General features: G+C 40.6%; 1 protein-coding gene across 2 annotated transcripts in view; it reads right to left on the reverse strand.

The window, feature by feature from the left end:
- The window catches only part of AMPH (amphiphysin), a 215,300-nt gene that overhangs the window by 92,274 nt on the left and 101,237 nt on the right, over window positions 1–21,789 (reverse strand). For both annotated transcript variants that reach the window (XM_040644417.1, XM_040644416.1), the window contains exon 3: window positions 3,855–3,909. In XM_040644417.1, coding sequence (XP_040500351.1) covers window positions 3,855–3,909 — 55 coding nt within the window. The remainder of the gene's footprint in view (window positions 1–3,854; window positions 3,910–21,789) is intronic.

Raw genomic sequence — 21,789 nt, forward strand, 5'->3', positions numbered from 1 at the left:
TTTTTTGTGTGTGTGAAAGCCAGAAAAACTGGCATTGAAAGCCCTTTGAAAATCCAAATTTATGATTTATTTAATGCCTACCCCTTGTCTTTCCTTGTGTTCCCCAAAACGCAAACTGTGCTAAAGAACTAAAGAACCCTAATTCTTGGTGTGACTTTGAGAAGAGAAAAGCATTCCATCATCAAATACCTGGAAAATGCTGCCCACGCATAGGGCTTCTGGAGATTATGTTAACATAGTAAGGGCCCTGTAGTAAGTATGCTCTCTTGGAAAATTCATTCCAATCAGCCTTGACCAAAGTAATTTAGACATAGGTTCCTTTTATGGAATATCATTTGTTAACAAAACGTGTTGGGGAAGAGTTGCTGGAAGGTCCTCTCTCTTTCATATGGGGATGTGACCAATAGAAGTGGAAGGAGGACACAGTCTGCAACATTGAAAAGCACCAGTGTCTCTCTGGAGCTACCACTTCACTCAGTGGATTCTCCTAGACACTAGTAAGGAAAAGAATTATTCCAGTCTTAAAGTTTTAAAATAGCCATCTTTCTACTAAGCATGTAAAATTGACCAAATACAGAAACTTGAGAAGGAGACTGAATTCACTCATTCATTCAACAAATTTATCCACGTTAAAACAAAACAAAACAAAACAAAACAAAACAAAACAAAACAAAAAAACAGCCAACATTGAATAAAAAAAAAAAAAATCAGCCAACATAAAGAAAATCCTGTGGGGTGTCTGGGTGGCTCAGTCTTGATTTCAGCTCAGGTCATGAACTCAGGGTCCTGGTATCAAGCCCCAAATCAGGCTCTGCACTCAGCAGGGAGTCAGCTTAAGGATTCTCTCTCTTCCTTTCCCTCTGTCCCTCCCTCCACTCATGTACATGCTCTCTCTCTCTCTTTCTCTCACAAATAAATAAATCTTTAAAAAAAAATCCTATGCTTGAAATAATACATAGCATCTTGTGCTCAAATCCTAAACCAATAGTAAAAGAAATACCTAGAGTGCCTTCTATTTTCTGACTGAACTATTAAAATACTTAGGGTAAATTTTTTAGAAAAGTGAAGTATGAGCTCTATGAATTTGTGAAAGTTCTCTGAGACTTTCTTCTTTACAAATGTAAACAAAGGCTGCCATTTATCATATAGCTGTGTCAGGTGGTCACAAAGAGGTAATATGGCTATGCTTAACACACAGCCTAGCACATAGGAAGTGTTCATTCCAAAGTAACAGTAAGTTATTATTACTCCATTTGTACATACAAAATTGAATTTGTGAAACCAGTGCTCTACCAATAGTCATATAGTTCAAAGGCTGGATAAGACAGTAGATAAAAAAAGCAAGGCCACAACAAGGATGGACCTAGAGGGTATTAAGTAAAATAAGTCAGACAGAGAAAGACAAATACCATATGATTTCACTCATATGTGGAATTTAAGAAACAAAACAAAGGAACGAACAAAGGGGAAAAAAGAAACAAACAAAAACAGACTCTTAAATACAGAGAACAAACTGGTGGTTGCCAGAGGGGAGGTGGGGGGGGGGGGACGGGGGAAACAAATGAAAGGGATTAAGAATTCACTCATCATGAAGGGCACTGAGTAATGTAGAGAATTGTCGAATCACCGTATTGTACACTTGAAACTAATATAACACTGTATGTTAATTATACTTCAATTTATAAAAAAGCAATGCCTTAGGAGACATGTGGACCAGAGTATGTATCTTGGCCCTGCTCTTTACCAGTTCATGACTTTGAACAAGCTATTTAACCCCTCTGGGCCTCACTTTTTTGTCTATAACATAAAGACGATACAAGCACCTAACCCAGAGTTGTCATGAGAATTAAAATTATATGCCTGGCTTATACAAGCCTAAATATAGTTAAGTCTAAAAATCAATGTCACTAATGTTTTATTATTATAACTAAATTCTTTTTATTCTTTTTTTTTTTTTAAAGATTTTATTTGACAGAGATAGAGACAGCCAGCGAGAGAGGGAACACAAGCAGGGGAGGGGGAGAGGAAGAAGCAGGCTCCCAGCGGAAGAGCCTGACTTGGGGCTCGATCCCAGAACGCCGGGATCACGTCCTGAGCCGAAGGCAGACGCTTAACGACTGAGCTACCCAGGTGCCCCAATTCTTTTTATTCTTAAGATGATTATTTTATTGGAGTGCCTGGGTGGCTCAGTTAGTTGAGCGGCTGCCTTTGACTCAGGTAATGATCAAAGGGTCCTGGGATTGAGCCCTGTGTTGGGTTTCCTGCTCAGTGGAGAGCCTGTTTCTCCTTCTCCCTCTGCCTGCCACTCTGCCTACTTGTGCTCACTCTCTATCTCTCTGTCAAATAAACAAAATTAAAAAAAAAAAGATTATTATTTTATTACTTATCACTATCTTTGAAACAATTTCACACTTCCACAATGAGAAGGCTAGAATAAGTTCTTGGAACTGGAACTACTGTGTCAAAAGGCATAAAAGGCATATCTATCCCCCCAAAAAGAGACATTTAGAGACTTTTGCCAAATTGCTCTCCAGGAAAGCTGTCTTACCAGCAGTGTATAAAACGGGTCTGCTCCCCACAGCTTTTTCAATGCTATGCATTATGGTCTTTTTAATTTTAATGTCTTTGAACATTTGGAAGAAAAATGACAGTATCTCCCTTTTGAGTTTCTTTAATATTCTTTGATTATCCATCCATAAGGATAAGTGAAACTATTTTTGAAACCTGAAACTCTTTTTTCACACTTAGTACCCATCTCCCCGTTGTTCTCTGGCAATTTTTCTTCATATGTTCTACCTAGTTTTTTCTTTTAACCAACTGATATTCCTTTAGTGTACTTACTGAGCTCACTTTCATTAAATATGTTGTCAAAATAATTTTTTAAACATACATGTAAGTTTGATACATTTATGAGGCCAAATCTCTCAATCTTTCCCTTTACGGTCTGTCTTTTGGGTTGCCCTTGTAAAGACCTTGTCACCCGAGACTAGAGACTAAGTCTACTGTATTTTATTCTAGTACTTCAGGACATCACTTTGTATACATATTTAACTCTTTACTAGATCTGTAACTGAGAAGGAGGGAGTGGAGAACGAGCTTGAGAATCTTATTTTTTTCTGGGTGTCTCACTAGTTGTTGCAAGACCCCCTTGCACATGATCCATTCTCCGCTCAGTAGTCTCGAAGTCTGCCTTGTGTTCCATCACATCCATGGGTGTACCTGGATCCATCTCAGCAGTTGTATAAGGTACAGCAGGCAAGAAGGGAGAACACCTCCCTACTGCCCTCTCCTCCTTCCACCACTCACCTCATTACTTTGCCTTGCATGGCTGAGGCCAAAACCCAATGTCATGGCCTCTCTGTCTCCATCTAGTGGCAGAGCTGCAAGTGTAGCTGGTCCCCATAAGTTACAGGTGATCCAGGCCCTTGATTTCTGATAACCCTCCACCTGCTTCTACCATGACTCCTTGCCCCTTCCAGCTGGTGGGCTTACGTGTGAGTCTGTGAGTGATCTACTCTTGGGACATGTTCTCCCTTAGGATATACGTCAGTTGCAGCTTTTCTTAAACAAGGTCTTAAGCTCACTCTATCTCACAATGCTTCCTAGAAATCGTTGGTGTGGGAGGCACTTATTCCTCGTTGCCAGCATAACAGTAGACAATTTTTTCTTGTATATTCTCATTATCATTTCTGTGGGAATTTGGGAGTGGGTGGAATGAACACCTGTGCTCAAGTACCCATCTTGCCAGAAAACCAAATGGCTTTGTAATTAACACTTAATCCCACCACTCGTGAATTTCGAGAACAATCTGTGCTTACTAACGTAACATGCAGTAAACAATGCACACACATTACCTTTGATAGCTGCTAAATATCCCCGTAGTTCTCGCTGAAGCCTGGTACCTTCTGCCTGAAAAACACACAAACACAGAGATGCTAAACATCTTGTCTATATTTTGCGTGGAAACGTGAGAGGCAATAAGTCTCCGAGTTATTATTACAGAGGCTCACTCTTGAAAGAACATAAATATGTACACACAGACTAAACAAGGCACCCATCAGTGTAAACACTTAGAGAGATTTTATTCAGCTTAAAAGTAAAGGCAAGTAAGATTTTGCTGAGAACGGAAACTATGACCCACCAGACAGCCTCCTATATATTCAAGAGCCAGCAAGTCCCTCGGTTTTGATGCATGGAATACAACAGTTGGAAATTGATCACCACTGTTCAATATGGTAGCTACTAGCTACATGTGGCTAGAGCTTGCAATGTGGCTTGTCCAAATGGAGATGTACTGTAAGTGTAAAATACCAGATTTCAGAGACTTAGTTCCAAAAAACCTAATTAATAGGTTTTATATTGATTATATGTTAAAATGGTAATACTTGGGATATAGTGATGATGTGGTTTTGGAATATAGGTGAGATTGGGTGGGGTCCAGAGCCGACAACGAAGAAAGAATTCTTGAGACATCTTTGGTGCAAAATGGTGGTTTTATTTAAGCACTGGGACAGGACCCAAGGGCGCAAAGACCTGCACGGGGGTTGTGAGGAGCAATTGATTATATACTATGGGGTTGGGGGAGGTAAAGAAAAAGAGAAGTTTTCAAAAGAACTTTCATACACTAAAGAGGACCTACAAGGTACCAGAGGCCTTGCCATTGTCAAGTTAAGGTTGTTTTTCCCTCTAGTAAAGCCGTAACACCAAGACAGTTGGGAGCTTCCTGGAAGAATATCACACATGTCCCAGCCAGGAGGGGGGCGGGGTGCAGGGTGTCAGCTTATGCTTTGTCTTCAGCCAGCCTTCTGCTCCCTCATCACTGAGTTAACTAAACTGTATTACTAAAATGAATTTCACTCTTTCTTTCACTTTATAAACGTGGCCACTAGAAATTTTTAATCTACATTTGTGGTTTGCGTTATATTAGTATTGGACGTCACCAAAATAGACAAACTCCGAAACTGTAAATGTTGACATATAAATCTTTGTTTTGGTTTGGATTAGATTTAGAAACTCTGAGACTAAGATTGGATTGCAAGCAGTGGAGAAATGAGGCAGGCAGGGGATGGGCACCAACGCAGGGCGCATGATCAAGCAAGTTACCAGAGTGGGCAGCCCAGTCTCAGTCCCACTGGGGAGCTCTGGGAGAAGGTGTTAGATGGCCTTTAGATAGCCTAACTGGGGAGCAAGGGAAGTGGGGCATTCATGCATCAACTCCCATCAGATCAGTTTTGGGGTGGGGGCTGCTGCTGGGGATGCCAGAGAAAGCTCGCAGGCCAAGAGCCGCCCTGGCAGACAGTAGCAACTAAATCCAGTGCGCTTGGAAAGGGCAGGTACTAGGGCACTACAATTGAAAATATTTTTAAAATATGCATTTTATCTGCAGAATCATTTAATAAACTTACAGAGAGCTAGCACACAGAATGACCCTACCTTGGTAATTAATAAAAAAGCAGCTACAATAGTCATATTCAGCTCAACAGGCATTGTTAGCATTTAGCAAAAAAAGGGGGATAGATATGAAGGGGGGAAAAAACCTACTTCCTTCTGTAAATTGCAATCTGGTAGAGGAACTGAAGTATCGAAATAATGATGTGGTTTTGGAATATAGGTGAGGTTCGGTGGAGTGGGGTCCGGAGCCGACGACCAAGAAAGAATTCTTGAGACATCTTTGGTGCAAAATGGTGATTTATTAAAGCACCGGGACAGGACCTGGGGGCAGAAAGAGCTGCTGTCCTGGGGTTGTGTGGGGTGGCTGATTATATACTATGGGGTTGGGGGAGGTAAGGAAAAAGGGAGGTTGAGAAAGTACTTTCATATGTTAAATACTCACAGGATACCAGAGGCCTTGCCATTGTCAAATTAAGGTTGTTTTTCCTCTCTAGCAAGACATTAGCATTAAGATGGTTGGGGGCTTCCTGGAAGAATGTCACAACTGCCCCACCCAGGAGTGGGGGGTAAGGGGAGGTGCGGGGTGTCCCCTTACGCTTTGTCTTCAGCCAGCCTTCTGCTCCCTCACCAATAAAAATTGCATTGCAAAGCAGGTTAGATTAAGCTCTGAAATAACCATTCCAAGTATTCGGGGGTACAATGTAAAGATAAAACGCTCATCACATTTAAAGACGGACAGTGATTAATACAAAGAAACTCTGAAAAGGAGTGTTTAAGACTATGGCTGGACCTCAAAAGGGCTTCTGAATGAGACAATTTTCCTACATGGTATAGTATATAAAATGTCTCCACATGGTTTAAAATCAAACTCTACATTTCCCTTGTTTTGCTGAGCCATCCAGAAATATCACGTGAAGGCAAACTGCCACAAGCTAGGTTTAAAAAATCAAACCATTCTGGATTTCCAAAACATTAACGTAGAGTGGAAAACCGTAGGGAAAGGATGAGGAGAACAAATAGAAAATCCTGACGATCAATGCTTGGGGAAATGTAGAGGACGAAGAGGATCCAAAGAAAACAGGTGGACTTAGACCGAGGTCCATACCAATGATGAGGTTACGGAATACAGATGAGGTTCAGTGGGGTGGAGTCCGGAGCCAACGACCAAGAAAGAATTCTTGGGGCGTCTTTGGTGCAAAATTGGTGGTTTATTAAAGCACGCGGACAGGACCCTTGGGGAGAAAGAGCTGCTGCCCTGGGGTTGTGAGGAGTGGCTGATTATATACCATGGGGTTGGGGGAGGTAAGGAAAAAGGAAGGTTGAGGAAATATGTTAAAGAAGACACTGGAGGCCTTGCCATTGTCAAGTTAAGGTGGTTTTGCCCTCTAGCAAGGCATTAATATGAAGATGGTTGGGAACTTCCTGGAGGCTGCAGATTATAAAGACATTTAATTGTATCTACATTTCCTTCCGGAAGCTAGGTTATTGGTAGAAATGCTTTGTTCTTGTAAACTGCTAAGACATTTGTAAACTGAGGGAGACTTAAGTCTTGCAGGATTGTGGTCTCTATAGGTTAACTATTTCTTTTGTCCTTTAGGGCAGCCAGGAGTGCCTGAGGAATGTCACATATATCCCATGGTGGGGGGGGGGTGGTTGCAGGGCATCAGTTTCTGCTTTGTCCTCAGCTTGCCTTCTGTTCCCTCATCACCACCACCACAAAAAGCATTTGGGGAAGAAAGAAGTACATCTTCCCCATACTTAAGATCCATGATCTGACAGGCACTATGTCCCATTCTGAGTATCTTAGCTTAAAAGATAAGGCTGTGGGGGCGCCTGGGTGGCACAGCGGTTAAGCGTCTGCCTTCGGCTCAGGGCGTGATCCCGGCGTTATGGGATCGAGCCCCACATCAGGCTCCTCCGCTATGAGCCTGCTTCTTCCTCTCCCACTCCCCCTGCTTGTGTTCCCTCTCTCGCTGGCTGTCTCTATCTCTGTCAAATAAATAAATAAAATCTTAAAAAAAAAAAAAAAAGATAAGGCTGTGGGAGGCTGTATCATTGCCAAATCAACTCTGCCCCCATGACCCGATCTGATTTGAGGGAGGGTTACACTTCCTGCCCATCAACCTCAGCCTTGGCCGATGAAATGTGAGTGGAAGTGCCATGCACTACTCCTGAGCAACTAAGAGCCCTCACAGTCCTAACATTTCTTTCCCCTCCACCCTGAGTCCTATAACATTCCACATGTGGGCTGCTTCTCCAGACTGGATCACGGACTGGAGAGAGCATGGAGCACAGCTGCTATTCATAGTTTCACGAGCGAAAAAGCAATCTCTGTGGCCGAAAGCCACTAATGTGTTGCTGCCACAGCATCCCCTGCCCTAAATGGCCAGAAAAAATGGCTCACCACCACTACTGGAAATGCTGAAAGATGGAGAAGCCTGAAATCTAACAGGAAAAAAAAAAAAAAAAGTCAATAGAGTTAGTTGAAAAGCACAAAAGACATTGACAGAAACATTTCAGAAAGTAAATCCAATTGGAAGGATTAAGGGCAAAATGGAGGGTTTAGCAAATGGAAGCCCAAGTGCTGAAGTGATAGAAAGGAGTAGATAGTACAAAGAGAGAAGTGAGGCCCAGGATCCTGCATCCTAATAGATGGCATTTAATTTAGAGAGAATATCCGCAATCAGACATGTGACTCACCAGGACAGATCTACACCCGGATCAATTTAAAGCCTACAGCCCTAAAAAGTGCAATTAGGAGGCTCTGAATCCCCTAAGGCCATGTTTCTCAAAATGGATAGATGTACACCTTGGGGTACTTAATGGTCTGTCTAGGGCACAGAGAGCCACAAAATACACCCAAAGCATCTCTCTGTAACATCAATTTACTGAGGGTGGAGGGGAGCAAATGGAGAAGAAACCATTCTTTTATAGCCATTAAGCCACCTGTTATGATGTACAAAGAAAAATTACACAGAGATTAAACACAGAACGGCACAGACGTCCCCTATTTTCAGCTGTCTACTTTGGAGCTCTGCTCTCCCACCCTTCGCAGTCCTTCCCTGCAAGCGTGCTAGGCACTGAGCTAGGCAGGGCTTGTTTCTCACCCAGAAGGATGCTTTCTCCTCAGAAAGCCATACAAAGCCTGCTGTTGCAACTGATGGTTATGAATCACCACGACCGTTCATGGTTTCTGGAAATTGCAAAAAAAGTAGTGGGGAAGGGTATTCTTTTCCCGAATATTTAAGAAATAGAGCATGTCAACTTCATACCACAATCGCCTTTTCTTTCCAAACAAGAGAGAGCATGAAATAAATTCAGGCTTCACTCCAAACACTGCAATCCCCTAGCCCAAGGGAAGCAATGAACATTTTTTTAAAATGACATAAGAATCCCAGAAGAAATTTTTTAGGAATCGAAGAGGGGCAGAAAGTTCAAATTAGACAATAAATGCTTAAATAGATGAGTTCAATTTAAGCAGATAAACTGAAAGGCTGATTTAAATAACTTTTTTTCCAATTATTAAAATTCTTAATTTTCCTTCATGATTATTAAGGTTCATAAATCATTTGGTAATAACCATACTGAATTCATCTAAAATTCTGCCTGAATCAAAAAGGTAAAAGGCTCTGGAGAGAAATTTCTCACCTATAATATGCCACAGAGTAGTTCTTCTGCAAAACCTACTGCCTAATAAAATTTTCTTGACATCATTATTCTGTGTGAATCACAAAGAGGTTTTAAATTAGAAATAAATTCTTCCAGCAATGCTCAGATCGTTCCATATTCCTCTGAAAATTACCATTTCAGTAATTCAGTCTTGAATTATGTATGGTGCAGAAAACAGATTCAAAATTCCACAACTTACTACTATATGGCATATTTCCCCTTCGATTTCTTTATGTTGTTCTCTGTAAGGAAAGATGAAATTATTATTCTAACTTATGGTCACATTCTCCTCAGGGCTTAAGGTAAGATGAGGCCAATGAGTCTTTTATAATTAAGTCGTCTGATTGCCAACTCATACTCCTCTTCGGACATGATCTAAGAAGGATTCACGCCCACAGAATTCCTTGCCCTGGCATATAGTATAATAACGTGGCTCTGGTGTTGGGGGTTCTTCATTTATTTTTTCAATTGAATCATTTATCAATGTCAGAAGCTGCTGCTTCTCCAGCCCAGACAATGCCGGTCCTTACTTTCTTCCCACACAGCCCAAGGGAGCCAGCCTGTTTTCCTTCCTCATTAAAGCTTCTTCTACCCACGCACTCCCTTGGGTGTCACACTCTTGTAAGGCTAGGGAGAAGGAAACAGTCTCCCTAGTCCCCTGCTTCCCAGCTGTCCTGGAAAACAAGACAGGGTCATTTTGGGTTTCATCATGGAGGTAATAAAAAATCAACAGGCATGCAAAAAGTATACATGGTTTTAAAACATTACAAAGGTCTGGGAATCACTGCCTCTAGTAAAAAAAAAAAAAAAAATCTCTTCATTCCCTTGCTGAGTGGTATCTTGAAGCTGTTGCTTTCTTCCCTTCCTCCTGTAAGCACTATTCATGAGAGCCATATCCTCCCCCAAGGATTAGAGTGAAACTTAAAATCTAACTAAATAGTCAGAGAAAGAACATGCAGGCACAGCATCATGGAAGGTTTCAGATATCTGTGTTACTCAATACAAAAAAACTCACATTCTATACTTAATTCTGTTTCCAAATTGTTTGACATCAGATTGGTCCTCAGTAGAACCAATTCCTTAATTATTCGTATATATGTCTTGGGGTAGATGGGGGGGGGGCCAGGGTGAGGGGGGCCAGTTCCCAGAAATGCTGGGCTCCTGGATAGATATCATTTAAAGTCTCTCTTCAGCACCCCGGACAGCTCCATTCTTCACCTAAAGATTTAACCTATGTTGTATCAAAGGACCATTACTGCATCAAAGTTTCCTACTGCACTCTGATAAGTGAACAGATGAGTTTTAAACAGGTTTCCTTCAAAGTGAGCCAGGACCCTCGTAAGAAGAGCTACCACAGACTCCAAAACTCAGAAGTGTCTCAAAGTCCTATAAGGCATTGGGCTTAAAAACAAGGCTGCATTTAGCTGTGATGAAGGACATTTGATGATTCATGAGTCTAGTTGTTTATTGTTTAGATACGCTAAATTCTGAAGCATTAATATTTCTTAATACTTATGCCTAGAACTTCAGGAGCCATAAAGAGGTATAATTTTGTTAGCTTACCTTTAACCCTGTTACTTCTGCCCAGAAGAAAGAAGCCATAGTTGAGGCATTAATTTGACTGAATTGTAGACACAATGCATGGAATGAATTAATAATTTCTAATGAACTAAACTCGGGGCAGCAATCACTGAAAATTCAGGGGTATGCCCATGTACCACCATGTACATGATAACCCTGTGCAAGGGCAGGTGCCATTACAGCGCTGACTGTGTTGCAAAACCAAATCCAGTGGATTTCCTTTGTAAGGTTATACAAATCTAGCCAAACACCTTCAACGATAGGTATTAATTACCTATTAAACAAGCAAGGACTTTTTGAGTTGACTTGTTAAAATATGGTAAATGTAGTACTGATTTACATTGATTGGTAACTTTTGTCATAAAAAGAAAAAGATGCACAGGAGAAAGAAAACACCACACACATTACAGAAATATTTTCATTAACTTGCATTTCTCAGAAACTATGAGTTTCTGCTCAGATAGAGAGCCAACAGTACTGACATATAAGAGTTGGATCTGAAGAGATAAAATGTCACAAAGTTATGATTTCACAAAGGTAAGTCCTATCGTCTCATCTCTGATCATGAGCCTATAGAAGTTCCCATGGTTACATTATTATTTTTGGCCTTTACCGACATGTTTCTCATGAAAAGGCTAAGTAACATTACCAAGTTAAAATTGGCCCAATTTCACAGAGTTCAGACAGGTTAACTCACTCTTAAAAGCAATGCTAATAAGATTTCTTATCACTTTTGAAGCTTAGAAGAAAATTAGATTATCAAGGAGATGAGGTTTAATAAGGCCATAATCAGCACCTTGATTAACAGATGACTTATCTGAATCCACTTGTGATCAAAGATAACGTTAGGCTACTGAACACTACAGGCACTCTCGGTCTGTGAAGAAACAGAGCTCTCTCGCTATGAGAAGCTCAGATGTACTTAAATTGGAAGATGATAGATTTTCAAAGGTAAATGCAGGAGGTCTCTAAAACTCACATTTTTGTTTCCTTGCTTTGAGCTCTTTGTAGTTAACAGGAGCCATCGTTAAGAACCTAGCACTGATTTTATTTTTAAAAATTTCCCCATTTAAATAAGTTGCTTTTGGCAGATATTAATGCAAAAGCTACAAGAGAGAGAGGAAACCTAAATGGGTTTTGAAATCTGGGCTGATGGCAGTGGAGGGTAGAGGGTACAGGGACATGTAACAGACAGCAGAGAACATTTCAGTTTCGACAATTTTATCCCGGATTCCCGGCCCAATTTTCAATTATCCTTGTCAGCAATTCCAAGAATACTTACAATCTGAAAATCAAATCTAATATATTCTTTACCTTTCAACAAAACAAAACTAACAATCTAGCTACTAGTAGTTCCATATACAAATTTTCCATAGATTTCCCTTATGAGTTCATACAGATCTCTATTCTGGTCTTTTGGTAAGCTAACCCATTGTGTGCATAAGGGGACAGAAGTGCCAGTTAGAACTATTAAAGTCACCACATGCGGGTTGGATAAGACATGAGATATGCTTTATTGCCTTTAGGCAGTTGAGTTTGTGATCCCTGAAAAGTTATTTCATTTTTTTTTCTGTGCATATGTACGCATGTGTGTGTGTTTGTGTGTAGACTTGAATCAAAAGATGATTATATAAACATCTTTTCAACCTTTGCCTTAATACCTAGAGCACAGTATTTAATATAGTGGGGAGGAAGCCAACCCAGAAATTCAGGGAAACTCCATGGGATTTCCACCCCAACAACGGCTTATTGTTCAGGGTCCCTTTCTATGTATACGATGTTGCATCGTGACCAAATTAGACAGGCTGTAAAAAATGAGAAAAGCAACTGCTGTGTCAAGTTTTTAATGAGATATATTAATAAGAGGGAAGGGGGTGCCCTGTCAATCACTACACTAGTCACAGTATAACATCAGAATGTTCCTGAAACTGCCATTTATGATGTATTAGTATGTTCGAGCTACCACAATAAAGTACCACAAACTGCATGTCTTAAACAACAGAAATTTATTTCTGCACAGTTCTGGCAGCTAAAAGTCCAAGACCAAGGCGTTGGCAGGTCTGGCTTCTGAGGCCTCACTCCTCGGCTTGCAGACAGATGGCCTTTGTATGCATGTATCCTTGGTGTCTCTTCTGCACCTTATAAAGACATCAGTCATTCTGGATTAGGACCCACACAAGATGACCTCATTTAATCCAAACTACCTCTCTAAGGTCCCAGTCTACAAGTACAGTCACAACTCTGAAGTGTCCTGGACTTCAATATCTACATTTTAGGGTACAAAATTCAGCTCATAATGATATTCTCAAAGAAGCCTGTAGTATGGCAACACGATCCCAAGTCTAACACTCACCGAGTGGTCCCGTTGTTCCAGATACTATCCCAAGTGCTGCAGCCCGATTAACTCATCATCCTCAAATTAACTCCGGAAGTCAGCACACAGAGAAGACCGAGGCACAGAGGCTGAGTAACTTGCCCAAAGGACACACCGCTGGTAGACAGCACGCCAGTACCACAGCCTGGGGGGGTCTGCGTGGTTCAGACTCCGTAATCTGCCTCTGGAGCCCACAGGCCTCACTGCCCTCCACCACCTGTGTCCCCAGGCTACAAACGCATGGATGACAGCTGAGGATAAATGAGGCTGTTCATGAAGAATCAACTGTTGATCAATGAGAATAATTTAACACAAGACACCGTTTTCTGTGTTCTCATGATACGATCCTAATCTTGAAATTAAAAGACCAACTGTTCACTTGCTTCTCTCAAAAGTTCACAATTCCCAGAGTATATTCCATGGGGTTCATATAGCACAGTGGTTAAGTGGGTGGGTTCTGGGACTACACTGCTGGGCTTTAAAATCTGAGCTCTGCTATTTCTGCCTACAAACTTGGGCAAACCACCTAACCTCTCTAGGCCTAGGATCCCTCATCAGTAACAGAAAGATGATAATAGAACTTACTTCCAAGAGCTGTCATGCAGGTCGAGGGAGACAGTCCATGAAAGTATCAGCAGAGAGCCAGGCACACGGTACGCATTCAATAAATGTTGGATGCCGCTATCATTATTCTACAAAATATTTTTAAGAGGAACTGCAAAAAGTCGGTGTTTCATAGATGTCTGACTGACTTAAGTTCTGCTATATTTATATTACAAAGGAGTATCTTCATGAGGAATATGCAAACCCTCCCCTAAACAAGCTACTTGGAAATTTAGAATGCTTCCTTTATTTGTACTTCGAAGTTTCAAATACACAGTTTTGTTTTTCAGAAAGATTTTTGTGATAGCTTTAAATGTCGCAGTAATAAAGGATCCTAAAGTGCATGGGAGTAATTTATGCAGATATGTAAGAGCCACTCAACATCAGATATGAGAAAAATCAAGCCAATATGATAAATTACTGTAAGGAAATAAGACAGCATGAAGAGCAATGGCCAAAAGAATAATCAGGTTCATGCCCAAAATGAAAGCTTCTGTGACATAGACTCAGTTTTCTCATATGCAAAGCAGAATTATAATTGTGGACCGCTATGAGAATCAAGCGAGACAGTGCTTTGTGCAAAACACTTTATAGATGCATAAGCCTACTTGGGGGAGGTCTTAATAATAAAAACACTTCATCACTTCTTTTATCTAAGCCAGCCAGATGTGGCTTGGAAATGTGTCAATTCTGAAAGCTCCTTAGAAGATTCCTATAATTGTCCAGGTTAGGAACATCTTCAAATAGATGGGCAATTAAGGAAGCCATTGTCTTTACTGTATTGGTATAATCTCAGGCTTGCATCTGAGTTGTTACTAACATATGATGGCTCTTTAGAGCTGGTTCAGAAATCCAGATGGGGTCCCAGCAGTCAGTATTATTGTAAGGCCTCCAGGTGATTCTGATGGTTATTTGGGAACCCCTCGCGTAGTCTGTCACTGTGTCTATAATGTAACTGACACTTAGTGTGTTGATGCAGCGGTTATAAGATGGCCAAAAAGACAGTTAAAAACATGCACGGCTCCAGGTTTCAGTCCGTCAGCATCAGACATTCCTTCCAATGCCTCCGTCACTTAGACAGCAACTCCAATGCACAGTGTGCGTGGGGCATACAGGGTGACTTATGAGAGAGAACCACAGACAATGGGAACCAAGAATACTGATGCAAACCTGAAAATCAACTGCAGCGCGTCTAGGCAGATTTTCCCAACCATTTCAGACAGTCTTCCTGGGCTTGGATGAGAGATGTGCCTTATTCTCTGCATCCCATTACCACACAATACAGTCAATCTGGGGATCATTTAGAGAGGAACATCCAAACTAGATAACAAGCTTACTTCACACAGGGAAGTGGAAAACATAGTGAACTGGTCTCTAACTCAATGCTGAGGAATGGGATACGAAACCCTCCCCAGTTGGCACAATTAATGTAGTAAGGGAAAATACAGTTAAAGAGAAGTAACGGCACAAGATACATGAAAGGAAACCATCAGGGTGATAACACAAAGAGCTTCCTCTGGAAGAGATTTCTCGAATGGGGAACAGGCACCACAGGGAGTGGCACGAACTGATACCTGGGTCAATTCTGGTGAGGTTTCAACTAAATCTTTTTATTTATATACACCATACCTGAAAAGATATTCTTGTAGATGTAATAAAACAAGTAAGAGTAAAGAGGGTAAAAGATGGACAGGTTTTCCAATGAATGTTTTTGTTTTCTTTCTCCCCTCTAGGACTACGGACAGCAACACGCAAATATTCGCAGGAAGCAGGCAAACTCATCTTGCTCCTTAAAAGCCAGTGAACAAAACAGAGGAGGATGAAGGGATGTGTCAGAAATGAACCAGAGACTATAGAAAAATGTAGGGGAATTTGCAGAGCAAGGGCCAATCCATTCTCTTTACACCTATAGGTTTCAACTCTCTGATCCCTCCCACGGAAGTCAACTGTATTGGTGATCATAGTGGATTATACTTACCAAGAAAGGACTCTAAATCAAGACTATACACATAAAACACATCTTTCCCATAAAAACAATATTACCAAGGAGGTTGGCAGTCTTAACTAGGGGCTTAGTGGCCAGGATCATATTCCCTTGCTCTTTGCCATACAGTGAATGTACTACGTATAAATCAGTTAAACTAAAGAGTCTCATAGCTGAGCACAAAACCATTTCATGGATGTTTAGCACACTATATGAGTTATGCTAAAGTGAGAGCCTTTGCAGCAACGGCTGGGAGACACCCATCGAGCCTAGGGAGTCTAGCTGGAAATGGGATGGTCGGAAGGTGCAGAAATCATTTTTCCTCAGAATACTAATTGGAGTGAGAGCAAACCTGTGTGCTAATGGTAAGTGGTGGAACTAGGATACCCAAATGCATCGTGACGGAAGTACAGGAACTGTACTTTGTCAGAATCCTGTGTCTTTTTCTACTACTTAAACTCCTTAAAAAGAAAGATGACTTTTGCACCCTAAACCACTAGCTTGACAAGGACAAGAACTATGACTGATGTGGTTATCATTTTGTTTCCAATGCCTTGTGCATAGTAGACACTCAATAATTATGTGTTGGGTCAGCCAAGAAATGCTTTCAATATACACTTACCCATAGGGCCTGTTACCTGTTACCTTCGATGGGGTGTCCAGCTCCTAACTCACGGCAGTCCCTCCAGCTGTGTACAAGATCCTATCTCCTCCTGCGCTCTCAAGGACATGAGTCAGCTGTTCTTCCCTTTCTCTGTGATTCATCGCATTTTCCTTCTATGTTAAATGAGTCCCACTGGTACATATATTTTTGCCATCTTAAGAAAAATGTTCTCTTGACCCGACTTCCTCCCTCAAACTACAGTTTTATTTACTTGCTCTTTAAAGCAAAACTTGAAACCTGCTGTTTCCAAGCCTCCTGATACCCTTCACCTTGCTCTATGTATTCTCTACCTACACAAAAAAACTTGTTTTTCTCTTTATAATTCTCACCATTTTCTAGAAGACAATGTAATGTGCTTATTTATTTTTTTAAAGATTTTATTTATTTATTTGAGAGAGAAAGTGTGTGTGTGTGTGTGTGTGTGTGTGTGTGAAGGGGGTAGAAGGGCGGAGGGGGAAGGAGGGAGAGAATCTCAAGCAGACTCTATGCTGAGCACAGAGCCTGATGAAGGGCTCAATCCCAAGACTCTGAGATCATGACCTGAGCTGAAACCAAGAGTCAGCCACTCAACTACCTCAGCTACCCAGGTGCCCTGTAATCTTATTTATGATGTTTGCTTTTTGTCTGCTTCCATGTTTTGGAATTTAAGATCCACAACAGAAGTAATCTTTGTCTTCACTGAAGTTTCCCAAAGACCTAGATATATTCCTGGCAAGACACTCAATAAATGTAAGGCAGACGGATGTCTAAACAGTTACGTTTTATTGTTGTAAACATGCATCCACAAGCCATCATCTGTCAACCTACAAAATTCCTTGAAAGTTGATGTTAAGAGAGAACATTTTAAGTTTTGGAAAATATTTGCACATTAAGATGGGTTTGGTTTTGTTTTGTGTATGTACATCTTAAGGAATAATAGTAAAATACATATTTGCGTACCCAAACAGCTTAAGATACAGAATTATAAAAACAAGTTTTCAAACCATTGTGCTCCTTACTTATCACCTTCTCTTCACTATTCCCAAATGTTGCATTTGTCATTCCCTTGCTTTTCTTTTCTTTTTTTTTTAATTATTATTATGTTCAGGTAGATGGTTTTCAGTATTACAGAATTCCCACAGAAACATACAGTTAGCTAGAACTAGGAGTATCTCTAGGGAAACTTTATTTCCAGAGATACAGACACATATAAATTCTTTTACAGAATATTGTGCGGTCACTGAGTTTAAACTTTAATGGAAACCCAGTATAAATTCAAGCAACAAGACTCAACAATTACGTTTCTCAGAAGCAAGGAACTGGTATCACTTCAATATATTAATGCTCTGTGGTAAAAACACTGTCCCATCACAGAAGAGTGAGCTTGCTCCAAAATACAATACATGAAAAAAAAAAAAAAAAACCCTAAATTTGGAGAACATAGCTGGGTTTCAAGGACTGAAAAATGAAAAACATCCTTTTGCATAATTAAAAGTATTTATTATATTAAGTTAGTAAGTGTAAACAAAGCTGTTGGAAGACTGAAAATAATGTATGTGCCAGCTGATATTCATGGAGTAGCATGGAACTAGGGCAGCTTCGGAATCCAGGGAGGGGCCAGAGCTTTGCTCTAGTCTTGATAATCCAGGTTAGAATCAACTCCAGGCCATATCAGACATTCTCCAGGGGCTACTTTGCTGCCAAAAATTAAGATAAGATGGGTAAAGTAAATGACAATGAAGAGAGGCTCTGATATGGAAGGAGTGAGGAGGCATGGGATATCTAAGACAAAGAGTAAAGACAGAATATGTGTGACAAGGAGGCATGTACTTAGTGAGTACCTACCTAACAGGTGCTAGAGGGCACAGAAGAGTTTTTTAAATGACTAAGACAGGATGTCTTCCTTTAAATATTTCACAATCTAATGAGAACAGAGATACACTGTCATATAGAGAAATGGAACAAGAGTTATCAGATGAACTACAGAAGATGTACTGCAGGAGTATATAGAGGAAGAGAGATGCTAACTGAGGAGGCTGGAAAGACCTCAGGCAGGAAATACTTGTTAGTTGACCGTAAGAGAAGAAGGGATTGGAACACATGGAAATGGCAGGTCAGGCAAGGGTGGTTCAATCCTAGGGAAGCGCTTGTGGTAGGGGAAGTGGAAGAAGAGCTTGGAAGTAAGCAATCCAGTTCCTAAATGATACCATCAGATGCAGACCACCAACTAATTGCTCTATCAACTTCCTTTCTGCTTTCATTATACCAGAGCATCTGAATTCCAATCAGTCTCCTTAATGTGGTACCTAAAGAGAAAAGCCATCTGCATCACTGATAGACTATACCTGCCACATACTACAAGGGACAGCGGGATCAAATCAGGGTATGACTAAAGAAAGATTTAGTGCTCTGAATGTGAGAAGAAGCCCAAGGCAATTTGTAGCTACAAATAATTCATGTCCTATAGAACAGGGGACTGAGTAAAGACCAAGACTAACCAAGCAGAATTTTCTTGAAGTCATGCAAATATATATTCTTACAAGGCTAACTTAAGGGAATTACTCCAGATGGAAGATCAGGGATTTTTCTGAGTTAGAGTATAGGTATGGAGTCAGACATATTTTTAAAGAACAGAGAGAGTTATTGGTGGAGAGGTTTTCATGTAGGTGCAGATTAAATATAACCCACTGCTCCACATATCACTCTTGCTGTATTAGACTTCATTAAAGGAAATAAAAACTTACCACCACCCCATTTCTATGTTGTTTTCTTGATCTACAGACTACTCATTCCCTGTTGGAGAAGTTTCATGAGCCATGACTTTCGGTAGGTGCTTCCCTAACACACTCATTGCGGAAACGTCACCAGAATTCTGTCCTTCTGGTCTGCCATGTCCACTTATGACCTTGGCAGGTCTTCACTCAGCATCAAAAGATTTTCTTTCTCTCCACTTGACAGCCTTGTCATTACGTAAAGGACCCAAAGATAAGTCTGACTAATTTAAACCTTGTTGTGTTCTGCTAAAAGATATCAAACAGTGGGCAGCAGACTAAATGTGAAGGCCATCAGCCCCGTATCTCACCTTAATATCACACCATTAATGAATGTCATGAACATCATGACAGCATTTCAAATAGTTTGACTTCTATGATCTTAAATAGCTCTGCTATCTCTACCTTAACACAATTTAAACATTTTATTTGTCCACTTTCCCCTGGCCCTGAACAAATGATTTCTTTTCTCAAATACATAACCTAGAATAATGTTTAGTTTAAATGTTAGTATTAAAATTGGACAATAGGAGGAAAACGCTCTATGAATAACAAACCTTCAATTTACACCAGAGCTGCCCTGAAATGAGTGAGCCCTCATCCTAGTGTGGAGAATTCTTCTGTGACTTCCTTCACCAGCCACAATGGAGCCAAGGTAATTAGGGCCAATTCTACTACCCTGTGAAATGTCTTACTACACTTCTCATAAGGAATTCCTGAGAAGGTGGGGGGAACCACATCTTAATTCTTTAGGGACAATACAAACAAACCACTTAATTGATAACTGTCATTCTATTAAAGTCGAAAAAGAAGACTATCCAATATGTTAAAAGACTGTATTAACTACTACCTTTCCTTAGGACATTAATAATGCTTATCATTTAGTATACTTGTATGTACAGTACTGCTTATATATATGGTACAATGTAGCCCATGGGTCATTCCATAAACATGGATATTTTTATAGACTCCATTATAAAACTGAATTAAGTGCCAACATTTAATAACTGAGTTATTTCCACTGGTGCACAGTCAGAGTTAGTGGGGATAGGGGAGAAACTCTTAGAAGTCAGGTGTCAGAAGCCAGGACAGAGAACTCGTAGCAGGCACACCACTATGCAAGGGGTGTGCCAAGTGGGTGATGAGTCTTGGCCAACAGGTGTAGAGTAGAGGGGAGGAGAAAAGTGCAGGCCAGTGTGAATCAGCCCACAGCAAAGGAGCAGAGAACACTCTTGACTCGTACAACACAGGAGATGAGGAGATGGCCCACATGGTCAGGAGATTGGTTACATTAAGGGTATTACACAAATAAATATATATTGGGAATAATGGAAGCCAGATTTATCACTCTCAAAGAAGGAAGTACAAATATGAAAAGAGGAAAGACCCGAAGCAGGAGATACTGAACTATAATTAGAGATGCCATGGTTTCAGATAGATAGAAAGATGAAGAAAAAATACACAGTGTGTAATAAATACGTGTGTGTTTATTCTGTTCAGTTAGAAGACTTACAAGCATGATACCCTAGAACCAAAGAATATACCCAGCGCTCAGGTCTGAGTTTCTAAATGCCAATCTCCACTTAAGAAAACAACAAATCCAGGGGAGCCTGGATGGCTCAATTGGTAAAGCATGGGACTCATGATCTTGGGGTTGTGAGTTCAAGGCCCACCTTGGGTGTGAGCATTACTTAAGAAAACAACAAATCCAGGACTCTTTAAAGAAACGACTCATTTGAAGGCTGGGTAGGGCAAGCACAACATGAACTTAGAACATTCTGTGCCAAAATGTAAAAAAAAAAAGTTCTCAAAGAATAATGGGGACACATTACTACCAGCAGTTTTCCCACTGGCTAAATTTAGGGCAATTGTGCTTCAAAACAACCAGTAATAATGTATGATAACCCACTGAATGAAATAGGAATCTTCTAAGTCCATACTAATATAATTAATTAATTAGGCAAGAAGGGAACATTTTACCATGGAGTAGAAAGCTAAGTAATAAGTATAGAAGGAATCAGGAAAAAAAAAAAAATCACCATTTAGCAACCATCAGAGTAAGAGCTGATCTAAGCAAGAAGCTTCAATGGACAAAACTAGTAGGGAAAGTTTGCAGGATATTTACAGTCTCAAAGTCTATCTCCACAAAATACTTCTTAGGTTACTTACTAAATTAAAGGTAAGTGCCAGAGCAGTCTGGAAGACAGCCTCTTTCTAACCAAGTTATAAAAGTTGACATCCATAGTAAAGGCACAAATCAGAATCACGTGTACGCTGATATACACTGGGAAGAGCCTGCCAGCGAGGATCACATGAAGCTTATCAGGCAAACCCAAGTCAAGGGACATTCTACAATTAAACACTGCTCTGAAGATCATCAAAGGCAAAGAAAGACTGAAGAACTCCTTCCAATTTAGAGGCTAATGGGACTTGACAACTAAATGCAAATCTGACCCGTGGAATGGCCCCTGGACGTTGAAGGATATAAGTGGACAATATGTTGCAAATAATTTCTCCCAGTCTGTAGCTTGTCTTTTCATTCCCTTAACAGGGTCTTTCCCAAAGCAAAAGCTTTACCGTAGGCAAATTCGGGGTTTGTAAAATAGGTGGTAAGACGAGATTGATGGTCATTCACTGATTTTGATGGATGAACTGTGGCTCTGTAGGAGAGTGCCCTTTTGTATACTATATAGATAACAGGCGCATGCATGGATGGGTGGGTGGATGTGTGGATGGATGGATGGATGGATGGATGGATGGATGGATGGATGGA

Source organism: Ursus maritimus, unplaced genomic scaffold (genome assembly GCF_017311325.1).
Source record: "Ursus maritimus isolate PB19 unplaced genomic scaffold, ASM1731132v1 scaffold_3, whole genome shotgun sequence".
In the NCBI taxonomy this organism is placed as follows: Eukaryota; Metazoa; Chordata; class Mammalia; order Carnivora; family Ursidae; genus Ursus; species Ursus maritimus.